Here is a 20069-nt window from a genome sequence, read left to right on the forward strand (position 1 = left end):
GCAGAGCAGTGTCATCCTTGTCTTCAACTCAATGGGGCACCAAAGGTCCATTCCTCATCCCTACTGGTTTATCAATGAGGTAAAGAAATCAAAGAAGTGAGCTACCGATCCTGGGGAAATAAGTACAAAAGGGTAATTACCCTGAAGAGTTTTTCCCTAAACCTGGAACCGGCTTGCTGGTTTACTGGAAGTCTACTTTGTTGCCCTAAATGTAACCCCATTTCTCCTTCTTCCTCAAGACAGCCAGGTGCAGGTTCTCTTTTCACATATTTGGTAATTAGACTTGAGCATGTTGCCCAGGAACACATTGTGATGTTTCATTTCTATGTCTTGTGCTGAACTCACCTAAGTGTCCCAGAATTCATGTACTATTATCCCTAGTTAGAAAATAAAACTCAGAAGACCTGATAACATAATGTTCATCTTTGACCAAAAGATAAAAAAGGGATCACTGGAGGTACAGCAATACAAAGCTACATGGGGTTTAACACACACATGATTTCAAAAGCAAGGTTTACAACTAAATTGAACATCTGTTTTTACAAGTCAAACAGTAAATGATCAATATAAAAGTTGCAAACACTAGATGTTATCACTTATTTAAAAACAAAATAGGGGCACCTGGGTGGCTCAGGTCATGATCTCCCAGTTTGTGGGTCTGAGCCCTGTTGGGCTCTGTGCTGACAGCTCAGAGCCTGGAGACTGCTTCAGATTCTGTATCTCCCCCTCTCTTTGCCCCTCCCCTGCCAATGCTCTCTCAGTCTCTGGATAATAAATAAACATTAAAAAATTTTTAAAATAAAAACATTAAAATAAACCCTGGCTCTTTCTCGGAGTATAATCTTGTTACTCTGAAATTTCTGGGTAGTTTTTGAAGCTAAGCCTATGAGGGGAAGAAAAATATTCCTTTCAAATCCTTTGTGGCTCTAGGAAGACGCTACTTCCACCAAATCAAAGAGCTACATTTATTCCACACCACAGAACTGAAGCCAAACTGGTCTGTCCAACTAAGAATGCCACCATTTTTAGTGAATTAAAAAAAAAAAAAGCAATAAGACAAAGACAAAATAGAGACCTGTCTCTAGGTATAGACCATGAGACTTCAATAGGGCAGGGCAGGGCCATACCATACACAGAACTACCAGAGACACCCACAAACACCCTCATTGCCAAAACCACTTCCAGCCTTGTATGTACCACTGATTATGCTCCAGTTGCAGTGTTAAAAGCTTGGGTGAGTGGGACTACATTAGAAGGTGAGAAGCAAGAAGAATGAAACAGCCTTTCGTACTCCTTTCCACTCTGCGAGTAATCCCCCTTGCCTACACATACCCGGAGTTAAATCAATAGCTCGCTCCTTCAGCCAAAGTCTCTAATCTTCAAGACAGATTCCAATTCTAGAAGAGGTGAGGGAGGGGAGCCAAAAGTTTTGGGAAATCTTCGAATCTTCAGCGTGTTCAAATCCCTTCACAGCGAGAAGGCAAAACTAGGGATTTTGTGCCAAAGAGGAAGCGATTTTTAAGTTTCCCCCCTCCTATTTGGGAGCCGCTAGCCGGGTCAGCGCTGCCGGGAGCTGGAGCCGTCGGCCCTCCCCACCCGCACCGTGGCATGGCGGCCAGAGCCAGCTGCCCTCCCCGCCTGCAGGGGCGCCGGACCCCACTGAGCGCGGGAAGCGAAGGAACCCAGGCGCTCTAGCGGGCTGTGCCAGCTGCTGTTGCCCAGCTGAGAAAGAGCGGCGAAGTCTCCGCGCTCTGGGCGTCCCCGCCTCTGACCCCTCCGGGCGCACTTCCACAAGGAGATGGTAGGGACCCGCTGCGGCCCCTCGGCGAGCCCTGGGCCTGCACTCTGAGCCTCGCGGGCTGCCCACCCGAAAAGAAGCCAGGTGCTCTCTACACGCGCTGCGCACCAAGCCCTCCGGCCCGCCGAACCCAAGCTTCTTGGAGGCGCCCTGCAGCCCTCTTCCCGGACTTCCCGAGGGGGCGCGGTGGGGACGCCTCACCTGCTTGCCCCGATAGAACAGGCGCTGGCACTCAGGCCGCACGTCGAAGAGCGCCCACACCCGTTCGCGCAGCTCCTCAATTGTAGCTTTGCGAGACACGTCCTCAATGGTGCGCGTCTGGGAGCCGTCGATGGTGCGAACCTGGATCCACATCCTGGCGCGGGGAAAGGGGGCTGGCCCGGCTTTGTCTCCCCCTGCGCTTCGGACGCCGCGCCCCTCCCGGCCCGTGCAGCTTCCCCAGACGCTCCGGCTCGCGGCAGGCGGCGGGCGAGCGCGCGCACAAACGAAGGAAGCCGATCAGACGCTGGGCCTCACAGGCGGCGGCGACCGCTAGACCTCACGCCTGCCCAGCGGAGCTGAGAAGGAAAGGAAACCGGAACCAGTCGCAGGGGACGCCGCTGGCGCAGCCCCCACCTCACAAATAGGAAGAAACCTCGTCTGAGCCGCGCGGAGTGTTTACTTATAGAGCTCTCGCTCCCACATGGAGGTCACGGCGCCAACCCGGATCTCGCGAGATCGACGCCCGGCTCCGCCTTAAAGAGGAAGCAGCCGTGGAAGAAGCTACAGACCTGGAGAACTAAGATGGGCGGGTGCGGGGAGGGCGGGTTGAGGGGCGGGGCTGCCGAGAGCCGTTACTTGTCTCTGTGCCTGCACCTGGGCCCTGGACACGCCCTCTAGCCTTCGGGTTTCTGGCGGCTGGGTACAAAGCCTACCACAGGGGTTCCCGGCTTAGTCTCGGTTTTGGGCCTAGGCCTAGTGGATACGGTCTCTGTGGTCTCAAAAACACTTCCAAAATAAGAAACTCTGGCGTGCACTTGTATGATTATGAATATGGGGGTGCGGGCGGGCGCGGCCTAGATTTCTGAGAAAGCACACAAGGAAGTGACTCTGCCCCACCGCGCTCGGCGGTACACCGCCCGCCAACGCGGCCAGGCGGGACCCGCTGCCCAGGAAAGGACCCGGGATTCAGCTTCGCGAACTTCCCACCGGGCCCGAGTTTACCGCCGAGCCCGAATGCTGCCTTCGCGCTGAAACCTGCTTCCTGAGGTTTCTCACCGCTGGGCTTGAGGTAGCTAGTCCAGCTGGTACTGCCTTCTTCGGTCCAGTGCGCGCACACTTGGACCTCTGGCCACAAAGGTGTTGGTGTCGCCGCCCGGTGGGCCGCTTTCCAGGACATTGTTTTTTGGACCATCCTTATTTAGTGCGCTTTTGACCTAAGGGATTGAGGGGTCATGGAAAACGCTTCCAAAGGATGCAGAACTACACCCCTCAGAAGAAAAAACTCCGAAGTTCCTACCACGAATAAATTCTCAGAAATAGGCCTATCGCAGCATTACTTAACAGTGGGTTTATTTAAAACCAACATGTCTTCGAAAGAAGGAAGAGAGCATATGAAAGTATAAATACTTTAGAGATATAGATATAAAATAATGTATTAACAAAATTTGGACTTTATATTTGCCAAAATCCGTAGCTTGAATATTCAGTTTGGTGCTAATTATTAGCATAAAGGTAGAATACCAATTCAAATAATTACAAGTACAGAGAAGTCCAGAAGTAACATTAAAAAAGTATGGCCCAACAAGGAAGAGACAGAAAAAATGGAATACATACACATATTTTGGGTGTTTGCTCTTGCTGAAAATTTTACATTCATTTATATCGTCTAAATATAATTCATCTTGTCTGCTCCTGATTTAAGTTAAGCAAATATTGAATATTCATTTCCATGTGTAAATGAGATGATGGAGATATGTAAAGCACACTTCTAACCTGCCTCAATAAGAGATAGCTATTTACTATTAAAAGAATATGCTAGGGGCCTACTGGGCTCACGTCTGATCCCAACGTTTGTAAGATCAGGCAGGTGTCAGGCTCTGTTCTGACTGCTCAGAGCCTGGAGCCTGCTTTAGATTCTGTGCCCCCCTCCCTCTCTGTCCCTCCACCACTCACACTCTGACTCGCTTTCAGATTTTTTTAAATGTTTAATTTCTGAGAGAGAGACAGAGAAAGAGAGAGAGAGAGAGCGTAAGCAGGGGAGGGTCAGAGAGAGGGGGAGATACAGAATCTGAAACAGGCTCCAGTATCTGAGCTAGCTGTCAGCACAGAGCCCGATGCGGGGCTGGAACCCACGAACTGTTAGATCATGACCTGAACGGAAGTCAGACACTTCCTGAACTGAGCCACCCAGGTGCCCCTCTCTTTCAAAAATAAACATTAAAAAAAATTTTTTTTAAAGAATATGCTATACCCTTGTGGAGGCATGTTAAAAGTTTCTTTAATTCCCTGTGTACAAAGAATTTACAACCTAGTTCAGGTAAGTTTTAGAAAAATGAAAATACTAAAGAATCATTTAATATAAAATAGTTTGCTGTCAGTTTAAACAGTAACTAGCAATGAAAGAAGAGGGACTACCTTTACACTAGAGTGTAAGGATGGAGTACAGCTTGACCTGAGTTAGATGTTATATTGTAATGGGGACAACATTTAAATGTTCAACTCATGGATTGAGATAGATCTGAATTATAATTCCAGTTTTGACATTTACTCCAAATGTGATCTTGGACAAATTATTTGTCTTAATTTCCTCAGTGTAAAATGGTGCTTACAACACTTAATGAATATATAGTGCTTAGCATAGTACCCATTCCTTGGTAGTACACAATAAATTATCTTCATGCTATTATTATGGAGAGGATTTAGATAAGCAGAGAATGCCCAAAGAGGGAAGACTGCATAAGTACAGACAGAAGATATGAATTTTTACAGGTCAGAAGAGATTGCATAAAAAGGCTGACTAAATAGAGAAGGGCAGAGTGTGAAGATTAGCATTCAAAGCAGTAGATTTTGTGGGCCCTATGGAGAAACTAAAACTTTAAGAATTCCACCGATGTGATTAAATATGCATTTGGAAAGACAATAGAAGGATTGTTGTCAGATGTCTTAGGGAAAAACTAACGGACAGGGAGAGGAAAGGAAGATGAGGTCAGAAAGTTTAGTGAAGAGGCAATTGGGTTATTTTCAGTGAAATTTTATGGGAGTGGGTAAGAGAAGAAAGGGTAGATTCCAGAGTATTCTAGAAAATGAACCCTACCAAACTTGTAAAATATGTGAGTATGAGGGATGGGAAAATGTGAAATGCTGAGACTAATTTCTGAGTTTCTTGTTTGGGAGAAAAATGGGTTGGCTTGAGTAGATAGTGATGCTCTTAAACTGAACTAGATTGAGATATGCAACTGGCCATTGGAAACAGAAGTCAAAAGTTTTAAGGTAAGTAGAAAAGTTCTGAAAGAGGAACTAGTCAAGACCTTCTGTACTCACCCCCATGAGGGAATTTATCCTTGTTAATGTGGTGGAGAACTCTNACTTGGACTGTCTGTATAGGATTTGTGTTAATCTAGTCAATATAGATCCTAAAGAATTTGGTAGGACAGGACTTAGAGCTGTGAGACCCAGAAAAGATGTATTTGTCATGTGGAGAACAAATTAATTTCTTCTGGAAACATAAGCTTATGTGTGTAGTAAGTTACTTATTAAGTAATTGCAAACAGTGATTTTGTATGTAGCAAAATACATTTGTGTTTCTGTATTTCATCACTGCAGTACATATTGTAACTAAGGCTTTACCTCTTTCCCTACAGTGTTTTTGCCTGCTTAGGAAAATTCCTAAGTTGCAAATGCAAGATAGAAGTTCTCTGACAAAAAAACAAAATATCAGACACTTCTGACATAAGCATGCCGTATTATCACATGTATAGTTGACACAAATTGGATGTGAATAATCAAAGAGAAGAGGAATTATTTTCATGGATAAAGAGTAAACACTAAAGTGTATGCCATCAGTCATTACTCAATATATTTCTTCAAGTCAAAACAGGCAAAACAGAAAAAGATTGATTTTTGAACTATTTATTCTAGACTCCTCACACCACAGAATATCTCTAGTTTTCTCACCTACTGTTCAAAATCAAGAATTCACATATATATTAAAAAAGTGATTTCAACTTCCTCTCTAAAGCTAGGATTATCACATTTTTATCAGCACTCTATGTTGGCGGTGTTGGCGGTCTTCCTTTTGCTCCACCAGAGCTACCCGCTTGCTCTCCTGGAGTCCAAGGGCAAGGAATACATCAATGGAATCAGTGCTCTCAGGTTTCCAATTGACTCTAGCCAATAGGGAGGAAACACAGTAAACTAGAAGAATAAGGTCAGCATAATTATTCCTCTGGCTTCCCCTCTGAAAGTTCACCTCTAGCCATCTGTTGCCTTTCTGGGAAGTCACTATTCCTCTCACAGTGGCCTACTCTACTTGATTCACTCTCCATGTTCTGATAATCATTCCTTTCTCTTGTTGCTTTGGGTCTACAGACTGTAACAGCTCTATAGCCCTAGATTTATACCATGGCCCATACCCTTTTAATTNTAACTGAAGGGTTGGGGGTTTTTTTTGTATAATCTCTAGTGCTATTTCTAAAAGAACTACATGTTATGAGAAGTGAACTAGAATTTCCATTGACTAAAAAACACTTCATATTGTGGCTTTTTTTCTCTTTTTTTTTTTTTTTTTGATAGAATCACATATTTTTACTGTGGACATCTGCTTTAGAGATCATTCTGGTCTACTTCTCTTTAACAAATGAGAAAGTAATTTAGACGTGGACATGTGACCCACTGTGTTCTTTCTCTTTAGCCAGAGTTCTTTACCCTTCAGCCGTCCCTCTTTTGTTTCTGTCAAGGCTTCTCCATTCACTTTGTTCAGAGAATAATCCTTGTCCTTCCTGCAGTGAGTGTCTCTGGTTCTTTGATGGCTCAGATAAAAGTGGGGATCTGGGATTCTCACTAAAGACTTACAATTTATCCATGTTTTCATCACGTGTTTTCTTCTGATTTCTAAGAAAAAATTTTAAGATTCTATTTTTAAGTAATCTCTACACTCAACATGGGGCTCAAACTCACAACCCTGAGATCAAGAGTAGCATGCACTACAGACTAAGCCAGTCAGGCACCCTTCCTGCCCTAGGGTCCTCCTATTGCTGAACTTTCCTGATGGTCTTTGGATCAATTAAGCTCAGATTCCTCCACTGAAGGCAGTTAGGGCTCAAATTTCTGATTATGGGGTCAGTGCTAGTTACAACTTGCTCTGTGAAACAAATTTTAGAGGTTTAAAATAGCAACAATGACTTTACTGTCTCACAGTTTCTGTGGCATAGGAGTTCTGAATTGGCTCAGGTGGAGAGCCTGAGTTCTGGCTCAGAATTTATTAAGCTATTATAATCAGATGCAGCTAAAACTGGAATAATGGGGACTAGAGCAGTTGGGGTCTAGCTAGGCATCCTTCCCTAGAAGACTCTCCCTCAGACTTCTCTGTGTGACCTCTCTTTTTGGGCTAATTTGGGCTTTCTTACAGCATGGCTGCCTTAGAGTAGTTAGGCTCCTTACTTGGTGGTTGAAGACTTAAAGGGTGAGAATTGCAGTGAGCGAAGTATAAGCTGTATCACTTATTATGGCTTTGTTTGAAAGTCATATAGCATCACTTCTACCATACTCTTTTGACTAAAACATTCACAAAACCCAACTCAGTTTCAGGGAGAGAGGATAGATATCCTACCTCTTGATGGGAGGAGTGTCAAAAGCATATTATAAGAAGAACATATGGGATGGAAGATATTGTTGCAGCCATTTTGAGGAAATATGCCTTTTTTGAGGAAATCTGTAGCATAACTTCTCCATTTAATTTTTTGTATAACCAAAGAGTTTTTAAATTAGGAAATACAGGGGCACCTGGGTGACTCAGTTGGTTAAGCATCTGACTTCAGCTCATGTAATGATCTCACAGTTTGTGGGTTTGAGCCCCATGTTGGGCTCTGTGCTGATAGCTCAGAGCCTGGAGCCTGCTTCAGATTCTCTGTCTCCTTCTCTCTCTGCCCCTCCCCTGCTCACACTGTCTCTGTTTCTGTCTCTCAAAATAAACATTAGGAAAAAAAAGTTTAACAAAAATAAATTATGAAATACATCAATAATAACAAAAAAGATATAGAGAATAATATAATAAACACTTTTGTATTCACCACCTTGTTTTGGAAATAAAACATTTCAAGTAGCTAAAAGCTCTCTCTGCTTACATTCTCTCCCTTTTTCAAACAGATAAACATTGTCTTGAATTGGATATTTATTATTGTTATGCCTATCTTTATGCTTTTAATACATGTACATGTATCTCTAAAAATAGCAAGTTTGGTGTCTTTTTAAGGTTTATATAACATGATTACAATATTGAAATTTAGGTTTTAACTCAATATTTTTTTCTGAGATTTATTTATATATATAGCTCTAGTACAAACTCTCTTAAAGGTTCATATGGTAAATATGTTTTCTGGACAAGTAATGTCTTGCAACTTTTCATTGTACAGTTGTAATGCAAAAGCAGCTCTATTCAATATGTAAATGAATGGTGTTTGGGGGCTTTTTTGTTTTTTGTTTTTGTTTTGTTTTGGTGTTTTGGAGGGGGGGGTGAGAGAGAGAGCATATGAGTTGGGGAGAGGGACAGAGGGGGAGAGAGAGAATCTCAAGCAGGCTCCATGCGTAACATGAAGCCCAACATGGGGCTCAATTCCACCCTGGGATCATGACCCAAGCCGAAATCAAGAGTTATATGCTCAACAGACTGAGTCACCCAGTCATGGCTCAGTGTGTCTATGTTCTGGTTAAACTTTATTTATAAAAATAGGTGACAGGGTGCAGAATTGTTGACCTACCCTAATATAACAATTATAATACTACAGATATCTCATGTTCCCTAAAAGTTACTTTAGGTTACAACCCATCTCCAATCACATCCTTATCATACTCTTCTGCCTTAAGAAATTTTGAGCAACACTGACTTAGGAGTAAAATTGGCAGATTTGCTAAATTTTGATTTGTGGGAAGCCTCACTGGAATCTTGTTCTCATCTTTTATTCTTGAGGGTAAAGGTTAGCAAATTCCTGTCTTTAGACCTTACTAGCCACCCTCTTTTGAACTTGACCTAGCTCTTTCTTACCATGCCTTCTCTGCCTAGAAAGTTTATGTCAAGGTTTCCCTCAAATGCGACTTTTTTCCTGATACTCCCCAGCTGAAGGAAATACTACTTCTGTATTCACTTAAATCTCTACTCTTAACATTTAACTCAGCACTCTAATTATTTGTTTGCATGACTGTCTTGCCCCATGAAATTTTTGATTCCCTAGAACACAAGAAGTCAGTCTCATTATCTTTGTTTCCAATACAAAATTCAGTGCTTGTTATCTAGATATACATAGTAAGTGGTTGTTGAAGAATGGATGGGAGGGAGGGAGGAATTAGAGTCTATTCAGGTATCTAATTGGAACAAGAAACAAATTTGCATAATCTGCAGGCCTCTAAAAGATACCTCTTTCTTCATCATTCTATCCCAATTTACCATAGAGCATTTCTTCATGTCCTCCTACCTCTTCTCTGCACGGAGGCAGATAAATCATGTATTCTTTTATACAGATAATTATAATTTTTATTAGAAAAAACTTTGCTGTACATTTTCTTATCATCTAAAATTCCCAGGTTCTAAGAGGTTAAACAGCTTTAATACTATTGCTATTTATGAAGAAGGATAAGAAAATTGACATAATAAAAAGTAGATTTTTCTTTAGTACAGAGGGAAAAAATACAGTATTTCAATTTCATTAATATAATATTTAATTTGCTATTAGGATTACTGCCTGTGAAGGGGAGAGGTTATTAACATAAATACTTTCTATAGTAGGATGTTCCCCCCCCCCCATTTTCCAATTGAAAACACATGTTGACATTATTTTGCTGATTTGCATGAGCAGGAAACCCTTTGTAATTGATCTATATCCATTTAGCCATTAGTTTGTTTAATGCAGGTTGAATGAAAGTGTGCAGCATAGGGGCACCTGGGTGGCTCAGTTGGTTGAGCCTCTGACTTTGGCTCATGTCATGATCTCAAGATTTGTGAGTTTGAGCCCCATATCAGGCTCTGTGCTGACAGCTGAGAGCCTGGAGCCTGCTTCAGATTCTGTGTCTCCCTCTCTCTCTGCCCCTCCCCCCATGACACTCAGTCTCTGCCTCTCAAAAATAAATAAGAACATTAAAATAAATTTTTTTAAAGTGTGTAGCTGAATGGAAAGATCCTGGGCTCCAAAATCAGGGAGATTTTAATTTTAATCTGCAATCTGCTAATTACCAGTGTCATAGCATTGGACAACTTATTTAATTTCTCTGAGCCTTGATTTCTGTATCTGAAATACAGAGTGCTGCGAGAAACAAATGAGACAAAGTCTCATTGAGTAGGCACTCAATAATGGTCAGTTTCCTCCGTTTTTGTCACAATATCTGAATCCATTCTGTCAATAGAATTTTCGCTGGTTTTCAAATGATTCTGTTGGTGATTTGAGATAATAAAGAATTTGGAATGGGAAGCACTGTTGTCATTTTAAATCCAACTTATAGATTTATAGATTTGTTTATGAGCTTGAGGAAGCTCTTTTTGATAGGGTTCCAGTCAGCTCAAGATGCAGATGAATTATGAAGTGCTAACTTTTGCTTGGCAAATTTACATATATCGAAATTATTTTTGTGTTTCATTAGCTCAACAAGTAAATCATAATATTTACAAGGCACTTTAAGAAGCTTTCTAGCCTCATATGAAATCCCAGAGGATTTTCAAAACTCAGAAAGATCTACAGTTTGCCTTCTCTCTGCCCATTCCCAGAATCCAAGTTTAAAACATCACTTTGTAAAGCCAAAAAAAAAAAAGTCACAATACAATTGGAAAAATATTTACAGTGATAAAACAGTCTCATTTTCTTCCTGGTACCTAAAATGGTATTTAAAACTTGCAAATAAACCAAATAAATCTAATTTACTCACTACAAAACTGTACTATGAAATTTTATTTTATAAAGTTTCCATACAGTGAGGAAATTTTGTTATCTCTTTTAGGCTGTTGAAAGAGAATTCTTTGTCTTTTTTCTTTTTCCTTTTTTTTTTAATTTTTTTTTTTTTTGAGAGAAAGGATGCAAATAGGCAAGGGTCAGAAAGAAAGAGAATCCCACAAGAGGCACAGAGAGAAAAAGAGACAGAGAGGGGGAAGAGAGAAGTAGGGATCACCTGAAGCGGGGCTTGTGTTCACTAAGCAGGGCTCATGTTTTACCCAGCCGGACATGAACTTACTTGAAGTAGGGCTCTAGCTCACCAGATAGGGGACTCAAAGTCATGAAGTGAGATCATGACCTGAGCCGAAGTTAAACACTTAACCAACTGAGCCAGCCAGATGCCCGAAAGTTTTTTTGTTTTTAAAGGATATTTAACCTACATATTTTCTTTTATAAATTATCATGGAGATTTTTATTATGAACATTAATATAATTTATAGACTACAAATAATTTTAGTGAAAGACTAGAGTAGGAGATAACAGAGACTGCTATGAGCAAATTGTAGTTTTTCTTGGCTATCAATTCTCTATCTGTAAATTGTAATGAGCAAGAAAAATAGTATTGGGTTAGAATAAACCAACACTTCTTACCTATTGATGCAGTGGCTGATAGCTTATAGTGGAGTCAGCTCTGAAGTCAGCTCTCTGAGGCAAACCTCAGTTTTCTCAACTATAATCGATTAGGTACCTAATAGATTTATGGTAAGAATAAACAAGATATAATATGTAAGTACTTGCCATGCTATTCAGTGAGTATTGAGTACCATTAGGAGCAGCAACAATGGCAGGACTCAGACACAATTTATGTTTGAGTTTTTCATAATGACATCATAATGATAATTAAAAATTTCTCCTTCATCAAGGACTTGTGATATATGTCCTATATTTGTTAGATTTTGTTGTATAACACGCCACCCCAAGACTTATAGGCTTAAAACAACAGCCATTTATTTAACTCATTATTCTATATGTTAACAATTTGGACTAGACTCAGCTGAGCCATTCTTCAGGTTTCAGATGATGGCTGGCTGATCTAGAATGGCCTAACCTGAAATGATCTGTCACTGCACCATTAGGATCTAGCCTGGACTTGTTCACATGGTAGATGTGCAGGGCTATAACAAAGCCAGTGGAGCCCTGCAAGGCCTCTTGAGGCCTAGGCTTGGAATTGGCACAATGTAAATTCATCAGATTTTACTGACCAAAGCAAGTCAAAAAGCCAGCCCAAATTCAAGGAGAGAGAAAATTGACTCTTCTTGACAGGAGGAGATGCAAAGACTCATTGCAAAGGAGTAGACAGAGAAACAATTAAGGCCATTTTAGTAATTAATCTAAAACACCATCTCCTACCAATCCTAGAAGTAATATTTATCCATTGGTATCCTTTTCTAGCATTATTATTACTTATTATAAGCTTATAACTCTTTTTCATAATCCTCCAATCTCTCATTCTACCACAGATTGCTACTATAAGTGTACTTCATGTATTTGCTGGTTCAGGCTGAATTTTTTGTTACACAATCAGTTGGTGCTGGTAAGCTTTGATCTACCTCAAATTTGGCACCCAGTATAATTTTATGTAATCCAGCTAAGGCAAAATTATATACTTTCTTGAGTGAACCCCTCAGAATATATCATGATGCAATCTGAAAGACACTAAGAATTATTGTTTTGTTTGGTTTAAATTCATAACAAAAAAGTGTTTTTAAGTATATCACAACAGGGACACCTGGGTAGCTCAGTTGGCTAAGCATCCGACTTTGGCTCAGGTCATGATTTCACAGTTCATGGTTTTGAGCCCTGTATTGGGCTGTATGCTAACAGCTCAGAGCTTGGAGCCTGCTTTGGATTCTATGTCTCCCTGTCTCTATGCCCTTCCCCTGCTTATACCCTGTCTCTCTCTCTCACACACACACAAATGAATAAGCCTTAAAATTTTTTTAAAATAATATCACAACAGTGCTTAGTTTCTTAAAACTTACCACAAGTCCCAAGAGAATGCACTAAAAATAAAAAGACTGATAATGTTGAGTGTTAGCAAGAATAAAGAGCAGTTGGGACTTTCATACCGAGCAGGTAGCAATGTAAATTCATTCAACCAAATTTGAAACCTGGGCAGTTTCTACATACCCACCCTAGGAGCAATTCCATTCATAAGTATATATGCAATAGAAATTCATGCATATTTTCAATAAGATATGTACAAGAGTGTTTATAGTAACTTTAGTTATAATAGCTCCAGGTTGGAAATCACTTAAATATCTAACATAGGAGAATGAATGAACAAATTGTAATATACCATGGAATGCTACAGAGCAGTAAAAAAGAATGGACTATTAATATATGCCACAACATGAATGAATCTCAGAAAAATTATGTTGAGTAAATTATATGACTCCTTATAAAAAGGACATATATTTGATATATGTATGACATATATCGTATGACTCCTTATAAAATGTTCAAGAAAATGCAAATTTAATTCATAGTGTTAGAAGTCAAACCTTTGGAGAGTGAAGGAATTGGCAGTATTGACTGAGAGAGTACAAGAGAAACATCTGGGTGATAGTAATATTCTATATTGTGATCTGGGTAGTGGCCATAGGAGGGTTTATATATGGAAAATTTTACTCATGATGTGTTCATTTTATGTATATCAAATGTTTATATTATACCTACACTCGCATGGTTATATGGATATCCTTCTTAGAAAAAGTGGACTTTTTATTACTATGGGTGGTATAAATGGAAATGGAAATTCTATCCCTGGCTTCAGAGTTGATATGTATGGAGAAACTAAAAAGCCTTCTGCTTTTCTCCCTCCCTTTTTGGAGATTAATTAGGGACAAAGCCCAGTATAAGAGTTTGATCTGGTCAAAGGTAAAGAAAAGCAAAATTTAAAAGCTTCTGCAGGTTCTGTGATTACGGCTATTGATGAGAGGTTTGTCTATATTTGGGGTAAGGTATGGTAGTGTGTGCACAAGCATATGTGTGTGAATGTGTATGCATGTGTATGAATGTGCCTGCTTATGCTGTGTGCACATATATGATACGTGTATGTGTGCCCATGAATGTGTATCAGGGTCCATGTGTGTTTTCTACTAGATTCCCATAGGGGGAGCTAGGAGGCATAGCTTTCCTGTAAAATAGCAAAGGTGTATGCTGTAAGTTCCAACATTCTGCTTGACGATCCTAAGTACTATTATTCTAGATATAACAATGCAATTGGGGGGAAATGTTTAACTTCAAGTGAATTGCTCTAGGTGGAGGTGGGGCACAAGGCACAGAGCCTAGGACTAGGCTAAAGTAGGGCTCTAAAGTAGGGCTAGAATCTCAATATGAAGGTAATATGGGGCAAAGTGACCTTTGGAGAAGGGTGATGGAAAGAAGTCTAGGAACTATGCTGCTTTCCCAAGGGGACACTTTTTCTATATTTTGGACCATATAGCGCCTGGCTGTATGTTTTTTCCCCACATTTAATTCACTCTAGCTTTCTCCAAATTCTTCAGAAAAACATAGTACCCATTCTGCAGGCTTATGTTAGGGGTGTGGTGGGGACAGTGGGAAGGGAATTAAGAGACAAGGCAGTAAACGGAAGAGCAGACTTACCATCTCTGAGGCCAATGTAATTGGAACCACAGGATATAGAGAGAGGAAGATGATCCTAGAATTTATGAGGCACCAGGAGTGAAGTGAATCAAACTCCACTGTTTGACAACACAGAAGCTTCTGCAACATAGACAAATGTGGGAAGGGTTAGGACAAACCCCCTGAGGTCAGGCAAGGCTGGGAAAGATGAGGGAGAATGGCAGACACTTGGCTCACAGTGTGGTTTTGAATCTTTGATAAAGAGACTGAATGACATGTGAATGAATTGATCATAAAGAAAAAGACCTGTTGGATTTCTTACCATCAATTGAAACACCGCATGCGTACAATTTTTAAAAGGCAAAATAAAGAGCTAAAATGCATTTTCATTTAGCTTCCTGATATCATGAAAGTACGAGAACAAACTGAAACAAGGTACAACTTTTATTTATTTATTTTTTAAATATTTTATTTTCTTTTACAGTTTGTTGTCAAGTTGGTTCCCATATAACACCCAGTGCTCATCCCAACAAGTGCCCACTTTCATACCTATCACCCCTTCACCCCTCTCCCCCGCCCACATAAACCCTCAGTTTGTTCTCAGTATTTACGAGTCTCTTATGGTGTGCCACCATTCCTGTCTTAACTATTTTTCCCCTTCCCCTCCCCCATGGTCCTCTGTTAAGTTTCTCCTGTTCCACATATGAGTGAAAACATATGGTATCTGTCCTTCTCTGCCTGACTTATTTCGCTCAGCATAACTCCCTCAAGTTCCATCCACGTTGCTACAAAAGGCCAGATTTCATTCTTTCTCATTGCCATGTAGAATTCCACTGTATAGATAAACCACATCTTCTTGATCCATTTGTCAGTTGATGGACATTTAGGCTCTTTCCATGATTTGGCTATTGTTGGAAGTGCTGCTATGAACATTGGGATACATGTACCCCTAAGCTTCAGCACTCCTATATCCCTTGGTTACATACCTAGCAGTGCTATTGCTGGGTCATAGGGGAGTTCTCTTGTTAATTTTTGGAGGAACCTCCACACTTTTCCAGGAGGTTGCACCAGTTTACATTCCCACCAACAGTGTAGAAGGGTGCCCATTTCTCCACAGCCTCACCAGAATCTATAGTTTCCTGATTTGTTCATTTTAGCGACCCTGACTGGCGTAAGGTGGTATCTCAGTGTGGTTTTGATTTGTATTTCCCTGATGATGAGGGACGCTGAGCATCGTTTCATGTGTCTGTTGGTCATCTGGATGTCTTCTCTGGAGAAGTGTCTGTTCCTGTCTTCTGACCATTTCTTTCCTGGATTATTTGTTTTTCAGATGTGGAGTTTGGAGAGTTCCTCATAGATTTTGGATACTAGGCTTTTATCCAATATGTCATTTTCAACTATATTTTCCCGTTCCGTCGGTTGCCTATTAGTTTTGTTGATTGTTTCCTTTGCTGTGCAGAAGCTTTTTATCTTGATGAAGTCCCAATAGTTTATTTTTGCTCTTGATTCCCTTGCCTTTGGGGATGTGTCAAGCAAGAAATTGCTGTGGTGGAGGTCAAGGAGGTTGTTTCCTGCTTTCACTAGGGTTTTGATGGTTTCCTGTCTCACATTCAGGTCCTTCATCTATTTTGAGTTTATTTTTATGTAAGGTGTAAGAAAGTGTCTAGTTTCATTCTTCTGCATGTTGCTGTCCAGTTTTCCTAGCACCATATGTTACAGAGGCTGTCTTTTTTCCATTGGATACTCTTTCTCTCTTTGTCAAAGATTAATTGGCCATACATTTGTGGGTCCAATTCTGAGTTCTCTATTCTATTCCATTGGTCTATCTGTCTGTTTAGGTGCCAATACCATACTGTCTTGATGATTATAGCTTTGTAGTAGAGGCTAAAGTCTGGGATGGTGATACCTCCCGTTTTGGTTTTCTTCTTCAATATTACTTTGGCTATTCAGGGTCTTTTGTGGTTCCATACAAATTTGAGGATAGTTTGTTCTAGTTTTGAGAAGTATGCTGGTGCAATTTTGATTGGGATTCCCTTGGATGTGCAGATTGCTTTGGGTAGTATTGACATTTTAACAATATTTATTCTTCCAATCCATGAGCATAGAATGTTTTTCCATTTCTTTGTGTCTTCAATTTCCTTCCTAAGTTTTCTATAGTTTTCATCATACAAATCTCTTATATCCTTGGTTAGGTTTATTCCGAGGTATTTTATGGATTTTTGCGCAATTGTGAATGGGATCAGTTTCTTGATTTCTCTTTCTGTTGCTTCATTATGGGTGTATAAAAATGCAACTTATTTCTGTACGTTGATTTTGTAGCCTGCAACATGGCTGAATTCTTGGATCAGTTCTAGTAGGCTTTTGGTGGAATCTGTCGGGTCCTGTCATCTGTGAAACGTGAAAGTTTGACTTCATCTTTGCCAATTCAGATGCCTTTTATTTCCTCTTGTTGTCTGATTGTTGATGCTAGGAGTTCTAGCACTATGTTAAACAACAGTGGCTAAAGTGAACATTCCTGTCGTGTTCCTCATCTCAGGGGGAAAGTTCTCAGTTTTTCCTCATTGAGGATAATATTAGCTGTGGGCTCTTCATAAATCACTTTTATGATGCTTAAGTAAGTTCCTTCTATCCCGACTTTCTTGAGGCTCATTATTAAGAAAGGATGTTGTATTTTATCAAATCCTCTTTCTGCATCTATGGACAGGATCATATTATCTTTTCTTGTGTTAATATGATGTATTACATTGATTAATTTGCAAATATTGAACCAGCCTTGTAACCCAGGAATGAATCCCACTAGATCATGATGGATAATTCTTTTTATTGCTGTTGAATTCGATTTGCTAGTATCTTGTTGAGGAATTTTGTATCTGTATTCATCAAGGATATTGGCCTGTAGTTCTCTTTTTTTGCTGGGTCTCTGTCTGGTTAGGGAATTAAAGTCATATGGGCTTCATAGAATGAACTCAGAAGTTTTCCTTCCATTTCTGTTTTATGGATTAGCTTGAGAAGACTTGGTATTAACTCTGATTTAAATGTCTGATAGAATCCTCAGGGAAGCTGGGAGATTTTTCATAACTGATTCAATTTCTTCACTAGTTATGGGTCTGCTCAGATTTTCTATCTCTTCTCATTTGAATTTTGGTAGTGCGTCTGTGTATAGAAATTTGTCCATTTCTTCTAGGCTGTCCAGTTTGTTGGCATATAATTTTTCATAGTATTCCCTGATAATTGCTTGTATTTCTGAGGGATTGGTTGTAATAAATCCATTTTCATTCGTTATTTTGTCTATTTGGGTTCTCTCTCTTTTCTTTTTGAGTAACCTGGCTAGAGGTTTGTCAATTTTGTTTATTTTTTCAAAATACCAAGACTTGGTTTCGTTGATCTGTTCAACTTGTATTTTTGGATTCTATATTGCTTATTTCTGCCCTGATCTTTATTATTTCTCTTCTTCTGCTGAGTTTAAGGTGTTCCTGCTACTCTGCTTCTAGTTCCCTTAGGTATGCTGCTAGATTTTCTATTTGCACTTTTTCTAGTTTCCTGAAATAGGCCTGCATTGCCGCAAGCAATGTATTTTCTTCTTAGGACTGCCTTTGACGCATCCCAAAGAGTTTGGATTGTTGTATTCTCATTTACATTTGTTTCCATATATTTTTAAATTTCTTCTTGAATTGCCTGATTAACCCATTTGTTCTTTAGTAGAGTGTTCTTTAACCTCCATGTTTTTGGAGGTTTTCCAGACTTCTTCGTGTGGTTGATTTCAAGTTTCATAGCATTGTGATCTGAAAGAGTACATGGTATAATATCAATTATTTTATATTTATTAAGGGCTGCTTTATGACCCAGTATGTGATCTATCTTGGATAATGTGCCATGTGCACTTGAGAAGAGTGTGAATTCCATAGCCTCAGGATGTAGGGTTCTAAAAATATCTGTCAGGTTCATCTGATCCAATGTGTCATTGAAGTCAATTGTTTCTTTAGTGATTTTCTGTCTAGTTGATCTATACATTGCTGTAAGTGGAGTATTAAACTCCCCTGCTATTAGCACATTCTATTTTTTTCTTTAAATATATTATTTTACTTTTATTTTTCCCCCATTTATCTCTTTTTATTTATTTACTTATTTATTTATTTTTCTTACAAATAGTTTATTGTCAACTTGGTTTCCATATAACACCCAGTGCTCATCCCGACAAGTGCTCTACTCCATGCCCATCTACCCCTCCCCCCGACATCCATCACTCCTCAGGTTGTTTCTCAGCATTCAAGAGTCTCTATGGTTTGCCTCTCTCCCTTTCCCCCACCATTTCCGCCCTTCTTCTCCCCCTTGTTCCTCCGTCAAGTTCCTCCTAATCCTCCTATACGTGCAAACATATGATATTTGTCCTTCTCTGCCTGACTTATTTCGCTCAGCATAACACCCTCAAGGTCCATCCATGTTGCTACACATGGCCAGATTTCATTGTTTCTCATTGCCATGTAGTATTCCATGGTATAGATAAACCACATCTTCTTGATCCATTCATCTGTTGATGGACACTTAGGCTCTTTCCATGTTTTAGCTATTGTGGAGAGTGCTGCTATGAACATTGGGGTACATGTGCTCCTATGCATCAGCATTTCTGTATCCCTTGGGTAAATTCCTAGCAGTGCTATTGCTGGGTCATAGGGGAGTTCTATAGTTAATTTACTGAGGAACCTCCACACTGTTTTCCAGAAGAGCTGCACCAGTTTGCATTCCCACCAACAGTGTAAGAGGGTGCCCGTTTCTCCACATCCTCGCCAGCATCTAGAGTTCTCTGATTTGCTCATTTTAGCCACTCTGACTGGCGTGAGGTGGTATCTCAGTGTGGTTTTGATTTGTATTTCCCTGATGAGGAGGGATGCTGAGCATCGTTTCATGTGTCTGTTGGCCATCTGGATGTCCTCTTTGGAGAAGTGTCTGTTCATATCTTCTGCCCATTTCTTCACTGGGTTGTTTGTTTTTCGGGCGTGTAGTTTGGTGAGTTCCTTATAGATTTTGGATATTAACCCTTTATCTGATATGTCATTTGCAACTATCTTTTCCCATTCCGTTGGTTGCCTATTAATTTTCTGGGTTGTTTCCTTGGCTGTGCAGAAGCTTTTAATCTTGATGAGGTCCCAATCGTTTATTTTTGCTCTTGATTCCCTTGCTTTTGGGGATGTGTCAAGTAAGAAGTTGCTGCGGTGGAGGTCAAGGAGGTTGTTTCCTGCTTTCTCCTCTAGGGTTTTGATGGTTTCCTGTCTCACGTTCAGGTCCTTTATCCATTTTGAGTTTATTTTTGTGCATGGTGTGAGAAAATGATCTAGTTTCATTCTTCTGCATGTTGCTGTCCAGTTCTCCCAGCACCATCTGTTAAAAAGGCTGTCTCTTTTCCATTGGATATTCTTTCCTGCTTTGTCAAAGATTAGTTGGCTGTACACCTCTGGGTCCAGCTCTGAGTTTTCAATTCGATTCCATTGGTCTATGTGTCTATTTTTGTGCCA

General features: G+C 40.2%; 1 protein-coding gene across 2 annotated transcripts in view; it reads right to left on the reverse strand.

Moving 5' to 3' along the window:
• Window positions 1-2488, reverse strand: part of UHRF2 (ubiquitin like with PHD and ring finger domains 2) — an 84048-nt gene extending 81560 nt beyond the window's left edge. For both annotated transcript variants that reach the window (XM_077774849.1, XM_077774841.1), the window contains exon 1: window positions 2000-2488. In XM_077774849.1, the coding sequence (XP_077630975.1) occupies window positions 2000-2152 (153 nt within the window). In that variant the 5' untranslated portion in view covers window positions 2153-2488. The remainder of the gene's footprint in view (window positions 1-1999) is intronic.
• Between the last annotated feature and the right edge of the window lie 17581 nt (window positions 2489-20069).

This window comes from Crocuta crocuta, unplaced genomic scaffold (assembly GCF_008692635.1).
Source record: "Crocuta crocuta isolate KB4526 unplaced genomic scaffold, BGI_CrCroc_1.0 scaffold251, whole genome shotgun sequence".
NCBI classification, from domain to species: Eukaryota; Metazoa; Chordata; class Mammalia; order Carnivora; family Hyaenidae; genus Crocuta; species Crocuta crocuta.